The sequence below is a fragment of the Galeopterus variegatus genome, unplaced genomic scaffold, assembly GCF_000696425.1.
Source record: "Galeopterus variegatus unplaced genomic scaffold, G_variegatus-3.0.2 Scaffold2425, whole genome shotgun sequence".
Taxonomy (NCBI): domain Eukaryota; kingdom Metazoa; phylum Chordata; class Mammalia; order Dermoptera; family Cynocephalidae; genus Galeopterus; species Galeopterus variegatus.
The window spans coordinates 74,034-85,599 of NW_007728536.1; the positions used below are offsets into that span (position 1 = coordinate 74,034).

At 38.2% G+C, this 11,566-nt stretch overlaps 1 protein-coding gene across 1 annotated transcript in view; it reads right to left on the reverse strand.

Moving 5' to 3' along the window:
- Window positions 1-3,922: 3,922 nt before the first annotated feature.
- The window catches only part of STRADB (STE20-related kinase adaptor beta), a 23,910-nt gene continuing 16,266 nt past the window's right edge, over window positions 3,923-11,566 (reverse strand). The window contains exons 5-12 of the mRNA XM_008581647.1: window positions 11,093-11,214; window positions 9,831-9,939; window positions 8,517-8,640; window positions 6,991-7,162; window positions 6,584-6,688; window positions 6,174-6,418; window positions 5,261-5,303; window positions 3,923-4,512 (exon numbers count right to left, since the gene is read on the reverse strand). Of these exons, the coding sequence (XP_008579869.1) occupies window positions 4,369-4,512; window positions 5,261-5,303; window positions 6,174-6,418; window positions 6,584-6,688; window positions 6,991-7,162; window positions 8,517-8,640; window positions 9,831-9,939; window positions 11,093-11,214 (1,064 nt within the window). The 3' untranslated portion in view covers window positions 3,923-4,368. The remainder of the gene's footprint in view (window positions 4,513-5,260; window positions 5,304-6,173; window positions 6,419-6,583; window positions 6,689-6,990; window positions 7,163-8,516; window positions 8,641-9,830; window positions 9,940-11,092; window positions 11,215-11,566) is intronic.

The window sequence follows — 11,566 nt, forward strand, 5'->3', positions numbered from 1 at the left end:
TAATTACTGATCATTTATTCAATATTATAATCAGGGTGGAAATTCTTTATGGGGACCAAGAATTTTCAGTGATCCTCAAAGTTGTGAGTACTTGTATCAGTCAGGGTGTAACTGGGAAAACACAAACGACTCCAGATCTTTCAGGCAGAAGCAACACAGGGAGTTGGTTTTATGAGTGACAGAACCAAGGCTAAGAAGCCAAAAGGGATGGTGAGGCAATCCAGAGATTAGCAAGAGCAGGAAGTGCCATCACCACTCAGATGGAAGAGAGAGCAGGAGGAAGTGGTGTTACTAAAGCCTTAAAGCTGGAAGACAAATATGATATAGCCACTGCCGGGGACACCAGAAGAAACAGGGGAATACAGCAAAGTGTGAAAAATACCATGTTTCTTCTCTCTCTCTCTGCTCTCTGATCTTCCACTATTGCCTCCCTGGAAACCAAAGAATGAGGGTGCATAGGAAATGTAGTTCCCAGTGAAGCAGAGCAGGGGAGAGTGGAGAAATGGGTTTGAAAGCTAATAGGCAATTTACCAATAGTAATTATGAGGAAATCTACTGATCTAGCTTGCAGTAAAGGAGGAAATATTCACTAGATAGAAATCTCAAATCCCTACATCTCATTAAATTTTTAATGGCAATATTGTAACACTCAAGGAATTAAAAATTTCTTACCATAAAAATCTCTCAAATTTTCTTTTCTAGTCTTTTTTTTAAGCTCATAAACTTTATTCAAGGAAGAATTTCTTAAATGTTTATTAAACATTTACAATATGCCAGACATTTTTGCTAAACACTAGGAATATACTATTAAGACAATATTCTTGAGTCCACATACTATTGGGACATAAACACAGAAGCAATTATGATAGAGTTGTGTAAGTGCTTTCAGGGAAGAGTACTGTAGAAGCTCATAGGAGGGCATTTTAGCTACAGTGACTATGTTAGTTTGGGTCCTTCAAAAAGCAGACACCAAAATGAGATTAGACATGTGTGGTTGTCAGAATAATGGCTGCCCAAATATGTCCATATTCTAATCCTAGGAAGCTGTGAATGTTACCTCACATGGTGAATGTAACTTTACAACTGTGATTAAGTGAAGGATCTTGAGATACGGAGATTATCCTGCATGATCTGGGTGGGCATGATATAATCACAGAGGTCCTTAGGAGAAGGAGGCAGAAAGGTCAGAGTGAGAGAAGGAGGCATGACCACAGAGGCAGAAGTTGGAATAATGCTGTGCCATGAGGCAAAAAAAGGCAGGAAGCCTCTAGAAGCTAGAAAAGTCAACAGATCTGCCCTTGAGCCTTCAGAAGGAATGTAGCCTGCCAACCCATTTTCAACTTCTGACATCCAGAACTGTAAGATAATAAATTTGTGTTGTTTTAATCCACTAAGTTTGTGGCAATTTGTTACAGCAACAATAGGAAACCAATACCACACACAAAAGATTTTGGGAGGTTAGACGGGAGCCTGCAAAGGAAAATAGGGAGTTGGAGATAGCTGGAAGAGCTGTCAACCATGATGTAGGTCTGACCACCCTAGAAGAGAGGGAGGGAAGAAAAGATGGGATAGAAAATGTCTTAGACCACAACATCATTCTAAGTAATCTTCAGCAGGGTTGATGGGGAATCCTCCAGCGAAAGCCATTCATCTCAAAAAGGCTTTGTTTCCCGAGTGGGCCTGACTTGACGTCCTTGCTGCAAGTATGGTAGGCAGAATAATGTCTCATGAAAGATGCCTACATCCTAAACCCAGAACCTCTGAATGTTAGATTACATGGCTCAGGGGAATTAAGGCTGCTAATCAACTGACCATAGACAGGAGATTATCCTGGATTATCTGACTATGCCCAATGGAATCACAAGGGTCCTTAAAAAGTAGAAAAGGGAATCAGAAGAGAGAACCAGCGAAATGGCAATGTGAGAAGGACTCAGCCCAATATTGCTGACATTGAAGGTGGACAAAGAGGGTCATGAGTCAAGGAATGTGGATACCCTCTAAAAGCTGGAAAACGCAGTGAAACTGATTTCTCTCTAGAGACTCCAGAAAGAAAGCAGCCCTGCCAGCATCTTGATTTTAGCCCAAAGAGACACATTTCAGACTTCTGAACTATAGAACTGTAAAATAATATAGAAAACTAACACAAAATTTAAAAGCTAATACAAAAATTAAAAACTAGCGCAAAACTTAAGAATGCACTTACAGGGTGAGGCTATCGTTCAATTACAATATAAACTGTGATGGTTAATTTTATGTCAATTGTACTGAGCCATGGGGTACCCAGATATTTGGTCAAACATTCTGTTTGTTTCTGTGAGGATGTTTCTGGAAGAGATAAACATTTAAATTGGTAGACTAACTACAGCAGGTTGCCCCCTCCCCCAATGCGGGTTGACCTCATCCAGTCAGTTGAAGAGCTGAATAGAAAAGGCTGAACCTCCCACAAGAATTCCTCTTGCTTCACTGCCTTTGAACTGGGACATCGGCTTTTCCATGCCTGTGGAGTCAAACTGAAACACTGATTTTTTCTGGGTCTTGAGCCTGAAGGCCTTTGGACTAGAACTACACGATCGGCTCTCCGGGTCTCCAGCTTGCTGACTCACCCGGCAGATCTTGGGACTTGTCAGCTTCCACAGTCACATGAGCCAATTCCTTATGATAAATCTGTTTATGTATGTATATATGTAATATACATTTAGATTACATATACATATACATACACATTCTATTGGTTCTGTTTCTCTGGAGAACCCTAATACATCCACAGTAGGAAATGTGAGAGGCACAGAGGCCTCCATGGTCCACCTTCTGCAGTAAACACATTCAGGAGAATCCTGTGGGACTCTTGCTGAGGGGAAATTTAGAGGGAGACGTTAGTGGGATAAATTACAGCCCCCACCACTGCAGTTGCTCTCAGGGCCTCAACTGGTCCTCATCCTCTCCCTCCGGCACTATCCATTCTAAATTCTCTCATCTTCAGCTTTTACCTTAGCAGGTTTTGATGGTTTAATTGATGGAGTAAGCCAAACCTTCATTCTTTAGGGTGTCTATCCAATAAATATGAAAAGGATTGTGTTTCAAATTGCCTATAATTTGTGTATTGTCTTTTTGGTTTTAATTTTTTTAGTCTTAAGACAATCATTTAAAAATAACTTTTAATGTAATGTAAATAAGATTGTATAGATTAAAAAAATCAACTGAGGTAGGTCCCAATTTACCACAGCTCCACCTACTTAATCTTATTGAGACACAGCATCTCTATTTCGCTAATAATACCATTAAGACCTCTATGTCCTTATATGTTGTACTCCCTACAGAAGCAATAATCATATAAAGGGCCAGTAAAACTTCTGCTTCCACTGTCAGGTCAAATACCCGGTTGTCCCCAATTCACTAGGTTATGTAAATAAATGAGAAAGGGCTTTTCTTGGCAAAACAAATTAGAATCTTTGTTTTAGCTCTGTCAAACCACTCAAGGAAAATAAATAAAAGCATAAACACAATTCAGTAAATGTTTATTGAGCTCCTACGGAGTGCATGAATTTAGGATCTATAATTCACACAGGTAGAAAAGTGTTACTTTAGCCCCCTTTTAAAAAAAGCAAATTACAACTTCCCTATGTATTTCAAGTGAATCATTTAATGTAAGTGAAGCTCAGTTTGATGTTACCATAAGTATTAACAGAAGAAAAAAGGAAAGTTTAAACATTTTCCCTTCTACCAAAAAAGGGTTTGGTACCAGGATAAACTAGCCTGTTGGGCTAATAATAGCTGATCAAAAAGTCTAGAAAATCTGGAAGAAAAAGACATACTTAGAAGCACTGTCCTGGGCCGAGCCCGTGGCGCACTCGGGAGAGTGCGGCACTGGGAGTGCAGCAGCGCTCCCGCCGCGGGTTCGGATCCTATATAGGGATGACCGGTGCGCTCACTGGCTGAGCGTGATGTGGCCGGTCTCAAAAAGGACAAAAAAATAAAAAAGAAGCACTGTCCTCTGCGGGCTCATTCCCAAGAGGACAGTAAAATACCAAAAAAAAAAAAAAAAAAAAAAAATTAAATGGCTCAAAAATTATAGTGACAGATAAAGGGAAGAGTTAGTCACAGCTTGGGAAAAAAATTCAAGAATAGATGACACTAACTGTAGCCAGATTAATAATTCTGTCGTCTCCCTGTAGTTGTGAGAGCACTCTGAGGTAACCAGAGGGACTATAATCTCATGCCCCTTCGAATAGAGTGGTTTTAAATGACAGATTCTCCAGTGCACCAACTGTATTTTCAAGTATAATTCTGGTGTTTGTACCTAGCAATACAGAAGAAAAAGCAGCAAGAAGGAAGTGTCAAGTATATAGGACATAAAATGATTTGGCAGCCCTAGAATTCCCAGTTTGAGTCTTTTTCATCAGGAAAATCACATTCCAGCTCAGTCCAAGGTAACACTGAAGGCAGTGCTATTGATGGCTTGTTATAAGCAGGAGGCAACAGTGAAAGTATTGAATCTTGGCTTTTTTCTTTCATCTGTTAAAGAAACTCAAAGTAAGCTTGTTGGTACATAAATTCAACACATCAGTTTTGTTACCAATAAATAACTTTTAAAGAAACCATGTTAAAAATATTTAAAATTGTTTTTAGGTATTTTCCCTAAAAATGACTTTGATTCTGGTCATCTGAAAACAGAAGGAAGTAAGAGCCAAATAAACTGCTTTTGGTCAGAATTATTTTGCCCCTTCATCATTTCTAGCCAATACAGAAACAGAAAATGTCCCTAAATTAATCAAAATATACACTGAGCATAGTAACATATGATGGTAGTCCACTTTGTTTTTACTCATTTTGTTTTGCAAAATTGAAACATTTTTGAAAGTCTACAATTGAACCACCAAAACTGTTTCCTTGTTTTAAACTTTATTTTGTAAGAAAGTTATTAATAAGAATCTTGGTAACCAAATTATCCCATTAAGCCAACCAAATGAAGTGACTTTTTTTTTTTTCCTTTTTGTCTTTTTTCATGACCAGTAACGGGATCGCAACCCTCGGTGTCGCACCCATACCGCGACCTGCAACGGGATCGCAACCCTCGGTGTCGCACCCGCACCACGCTCAACCAGTGAGCGGACCGGTCTCTATATGGGATCCGAACCCTCAGCAGGAGCGCCGCCGCGCTCCCAAGCGCCGCACTCTACCGAGTGCACCACCGGGCCGGCCCTGAAGTGACTTTTTAATAGTACTTAACAACATCAAGACAACACACAACAGATCAGCTCACCTGTTTGAAGAACACATGGGACAATAAACTGCTTGCTGATGGCCTGAAAAAAAAAAGTTATAAAAATACAGAATGTCAGAATGTAAATTTTAGGTGTATGGGTATATTAGAAATTAGGGTTGGAGCTATAAAACCCAAAACTAAAAAATTAAAAAGACCCATCCCAGCCAGCTGCCAAAAAAAAAAAAAAAAAAAAGGAAAAAAAAAAAAAAAAAAAAAAAAAAAACATACCAGAAGCCCAATTTTTAGCTCCAATTTTCACTAATGGAAGGAATTACCCAATTTTTAGCTCCAATTTTCACTAATGGAAGGAATTAATTCTAGAGGTATCCTTCAATAAACCCACACTCAACATTTACTGGACACATACTATTTATAAGGAAGTAAGCTAGGCACTAAGGGGCTAAAAAAAGGGTAAATAAGACACACACAACTTGTTTCCAAAATACTAATGCTAATCTATAGTTACCCATGATAATAACTGGTATTAGTATAATAGCAGCAACTTACATATTTATACTGCTTGGAAATTTCTAAAATGTCTTAACATAAATGCAGTAATTAATGTCCAGAAAGAGTAACTTACATATTTATACTGCTTGGAAATTTCTAAAATGTCTGAACATAAATGCAGTAATTAATGTCCAGAAAGAGTGACTGGTTTTTATAAGGTGACTTGGCAAGGAAATGGTATGGCTGAGACTGGAGCCAAACTCTTGTGATTTTGAATCTAGCATTCTTCCCATTTGCTTACTGCTTCTACTTGTTCTTAGCATTGATTAATATAGATTAGACTACAATTTTTATATCAAAATGTTAAGAGACAAATTTTATGTGAAGGGCAATATTAAAAAGCTTCTAAAAAAATATAAAATATGTATGTCTTGTGCTACTTAGAAGTGACCAACATTACCTTTTCTCAGGATCTTGTTGCAAACAGAGCTGTACCATGCTGAAAAAGGCAGGAGAGAAGGTTTTTGAAGATGGCGTGTGCAATCGGTCACTATTTACTGTGTGAGTTCCACTGGAGACAAGTACACTTTCTCCAATCCCAGAGTCTACACCTGATCGGGAATTTTTCATTCTGGATTCTGATTGAGGGAAAATACTAATATCTAATGGGCTATAAGGAGGACCCTTCAGTTTTTGTAACAGCATCTAAAAGAAAGAAAAATTTCCTTCAATCCTTTTCAGGCAAAATATTAAAACAACAATAATAACAATAAAGCTTCTAAGAGTCTAAAACAATATATTTAACAGAAATTATCTACAATGTAAGAGATCTTCTGAAAGGCAACAGTTCAGGGATATAGTAGCACTTACCTGAGTTCTGTGCATGTCCTGGTAAGGTACCTGCCCACTGGCTAATTCGCATGCTGTAATCCCAACACTGTAAATATCTGACTTCACATTATATCCATGTAAATCCTGTAAAACACAATTAATGTGAAGTCTTTTAGTACAAATAACTTCACAAAAAGTTACATACATGTGCTCTTTTGATAAAGGATGGTGAACAAAAATGGGAAAAAAACCCACAAGTGAGAAATCAAGATATGCCTAATATGTGGTATACAATTCAAAATTCCTAAGATAATTTTGACAAGAAAGAGAAAAAAAGTCTTGCAATAGGCCATTCACCAATCCAAATATAAGGACACAACTGTCCTTTAGTCAAACTCATAAGACACTCGAGATGCAGACAACCCAATGCAAGGGTCACACCTGACCTGTCTCAGTAGTTCTGGACTCAGCCACGGCTGCACTGATGTGCTGAACTGTGGGAAATCATACACAGCCCTATGCCTCTGTCCGTGCTTAACCAAACTATGCAGATGGGACAGGCCAGAGAGGGTCACTAGGCCATCACCAGAAATGAGGATATGACTGGCTTTAATACTCCTAGAACAAAAAGAAACAATCCTAAGTACTAGGAAACCGGCCAATGGAGAAAGAATAAAAAGATGATCAGAACAAATCCATGTATTCTCTCGGAAGTTAAATACCCTTTATAAAATAAGTGTATGATATGTAGTGCTATATACACATAAAATGTGCAAGGAATTCAGGAATTCTTTCAGCAACTTAATATAGCACTAGAACAAGAAAAAATGTAACTGGAGGTTACATGTTTGGAATTGATAATATTTTTTCCAAAACAGGAATGGAATCAAATTATTAATTTCCTACTTTAGGATGCTGGTGCAGAATACCTAAAGAGAGGCCTAAAAAAATTAATTAAGTAATATTTGAAATATAAGGTTATAATTTAAAGCTAAATGTAATACTACCCAATAAAAGCCTCTCCTGGTATAACATCATTTGTAAAGATATGTCTTATATAAAAATTTCCTTTAATTGTCAGATAAGCTATAAAATAACCTTATTTTTTTCATCCAAAACACTGAATGTGGAAACTTACAGAGAAGGATGGCCAATAGACTGGTAATGTATAATAAAACCTTAATTAATTAGAATACAGTCTGTTAGAAATCCTCAGGTAACCAGAATGCTGCTAAAAAACTACAAATAGTAAGACAAAAAGCTTTAAGGAGATTGAAATAAACAATAAAGTAGCCAGCTTATTTAAAAGTAACTTAATGAAAAAGCTAAACAAGGTCTCAGTATATCTTAGAACAGCACTGTTGTTAGCATTCAGCTAATTACTTCTACAATTTGGTAACAAGAGAACTGTTATTAAGTGTAATAATCTCAGGGTGCTGCATAATATTTAAGAAATAAAGAAAGGTTTAATTACAATTTGTACAATATGATATAAATATGATATAAATATATCATATACATAAATGTATCATATATATGATAAAAATATAAATGATATAAGCTAAAAAGCAGATAAAGAAGCTCTTTATTTGCTTGAAAATACAAACGAAAAAAAACACCCACCAAAATACAAAAAAACCCCAGCTAACTAGCATCCCATTCCCTACAGCTTTTACCCCGAACATATAGGTTCTTATATCCGTCCTTAGACTGAGACTGAGCTCCATGAGGGCAGGTGCTCTACCCCAGCACCAAGCACAATGCTTGGCACAGATGATGTGGTCTAAACATTTTTGGTGAATGGACATAAAATGTAAGCATCCACCATAACTATTGGCCCCTTCCTCCTTCAATTTTCATTTATAAGTTCCCTATCCCTTCCTTCTATCACATAAACTGCTCCTTCCTAAATGCTCCCTAAAAGATTTCCATTAAAATTCTTTTGTTCTGTAAAATACAAATAAGTAAATACCTATGAATACAGCCATTTTGGTGCAGATAGTTCAACCCTCTTACTGCTCCAAAAAGAATGTTTCTTATTAACGTTTCACTCATTCCTTCAGGAAAGTAGGTACTCAAGAGTTGACTTGCTGAACCTGAAAGAAAGCCTTGAAATCTTTAGATGAACACTAAAAGTGATTTTGCTTCCAGTTATGTTTTAAATGTTCTTTTCAACCATAAATATGAACTCATCTGTTACTTTTTGGAGTCTCACCACTTTCCCATGCAAAGGTGATTTTCTTTCAAGAATCTTTAAAAGAGTTTTTTCTAAAGACACCAAAGACTAGGAAAGAGAATAAACATTTTTCAATATTACTGAGTAAAAATATACTGGGTATGTATGTGTGTGTACATATTTTTTTAATCCAGAAGCAATTCACAAAAGGTGTCCTAAAAATCAAAGCTCTAGAATCCACTATTTATTCGGCACACTGACTGACCACTACTTTGTGCTAAGTACTATGTAAGCACCTGGGGACACCAAAATGAAGAACATATAAATGATCTCTGCCCTCAAGAAGCACAAGTCCAGTGAGGGCGAGGGATGTGCACACAGATGTTTACAGTACAGTGAAATAAGTTTACGGTGCAGTTTAACGGGGACAGGGATGGTGTGCACAGGTGGAAAAACTGCTTCTGCCTGCAAAATAATAATAGCTCTCCACCGAGGGAGGAAAAGGAAACTTGAAGGGAAGAGGAAACTTCCAAAGGCATGGAACTCTTGGAGAAGCAGTAGTGTTTTCAATGATCATCATACCCATTTTACTTTTTCTGAAGACTAAAATTCAACATGAACCAGATATAGAAATATATCATGAAATCTAGAATCGGCCGTTAGATTTATAAATTAAAAGTAGTAAATCATGGGCCGGCCAGTGGTGCACTGCTACAGTGCGCCGCTTGGGAGTGCGGCGGCGCTCCCGCCGAGGGTTCGGATCCCACATACAGACCAGCCGCTCACTGGCTGAGCGGGGTGCGGGCGCAACACCGAGGGTTGCGATCCCGTTGCCGGTCCCGGTCCGGTACGGGCGCGACACTGAGGGTTGCGATCCGTTGCCGGTCACGAAAAAAGGAAAAAAAAAAAAGTAGTAAATCATGCGCTGGCCGGAGCTGGGAGAGTGTGCTGCTGACACCACCAAGGTCAAGCGTTCGGATCCTGGTAACAGCCGACCACCAAAAAAAGTAAATAGAAGTAGTGAATCATAAACTATAATCCCATTCATCTTTGTAATTATAGCATCCAGGCTAAACGATGAGTTATTTTATGTAAAACCAGTTTTCTTACCATAGGCCATAAATGGAGAAATAACCCAAAGCCAGCTGCCAACAGTGAAAACTGTCCAATAAGTTGTGATATTAGGGTGCCGGAAAAAGTGAGATAGAATGACTGCTTTCTAGGATGAACATATAAGAGACAAGACATTTAAAAACAATCTCATTTTTTTCTTACGACTAAGATAACAGCAACAGTGGCAGCTAATACTCAAGGGAGCTTATTAGTACCAAGCACTGTTATTAGTTCTTCCATCTCTTTAAATCTCACAACCACTCCATGAAGTATGTGATATTATGATTACCATTTTACAGAAGATGACACTCAGAAATAAGTTAGAAAATTTGTCCAAAAGCACATAGTTAACACAAGAAGTGGAAGTGGGATGTGAACTTAGTCTGACTCCAGAGGTCATACCCTTAAAATTCACTTCTAACACCACATCACAGAGAGAAGCACTGTTAACATTTTGGTATGGTTTCTTCCAGTCTTTTTGTTCTGTGCAATTTACATGCACACATATAAATATTTTAAAAATTGGGGGCCGGCCCAGTGGCGCATTGGATAGTGCGCCGCTTGGGAAGCGCGGCGGCGCTCCCGCCCGAGGGTTCGGATCCCACATACAGACCGGTTCCCGCTCACTGGCTGAGCGAGGCGCGGAAGTAACACCGAGGGTTGCGATCCCGTTGCCGGTCCCCGGTCCGGTACGGGGGCAACACTGAGGGTTGCGATCCGTTGCCGGACACGGAAAAAGAAAAGACAAAAAAAAAAAAAAAAGAAAAGAAAAGAAAAAAAATTGGGACAATATCAAAACAAGATCCTTTTCCCCTTTATATCAAAAATGACAAGTGATAGGGAAAATTATATTATAATATACCTGAAATGCAGTTGTTAAAATTTATCAACTCAAAAGTTAATTTTGCTTCACTGGATGAAAAGGAAACTGTTTGCTTTTGTTTTTTTCTATTTCCCTTTATGATGACTATTTGTGATTGGACTGAAGAGAGGTATAGTAAATCTCCAGACGAGCACTTTGAATATGATATTCATTTGAAGGAATTAATAGTAATTACCAAAGTTTGAATATATTTTTTCTTTTATGTAATGCATCTGGCTTCCAAGTATTCTTTCCAATTCTGTAACTGCATGTTAATTAGAAGAAAGAAATCTATTTTTCCCTAAGAGAACTATTAATTTTGGGGGAAAAATTCTTAAAGACAAAATCTCCTCAAATAGACATTACACTAAATGTATAATATTCTTCATATTGTTACCTGTAAAGCTTTCAGGCGTTCTTCAGTGCAGTTTTCCAGATCTGTAATTTTTATAGTTACCAGTGTTCCTGTAGGAGTATGCCGTGCGAGATAGACAGAAGTCAAGTTGTCAAATCCTCTTCCTGTGATCAGACATAAAACTCATGTTAACAACCAAAGAAGAAAGAAACTGACAATTTGTACTTCACCAAAATTAAAAACTTCTGCTCTTCAAACAACAGTTTAGAAAATGAAATGGCAAGCCACTGATTCAAAGTATTAACAATACCTATATCTGACAAGACTTCTATCCAGAATATATAAAGAACTCTTACAACTCTATAAGATGATAAGCAATCCAATTAAAAATCAGGCAGGGAGGGCCGGCCCGGTGGCGCACTGGATAGTGCGCCGCTTGGGAAGCGCGGCGGCGCTCCCGTCCGAGGGTTCGGATCCCATGTACAGACCGGCTCCCGCTCACTGGCTGAGCGAGGC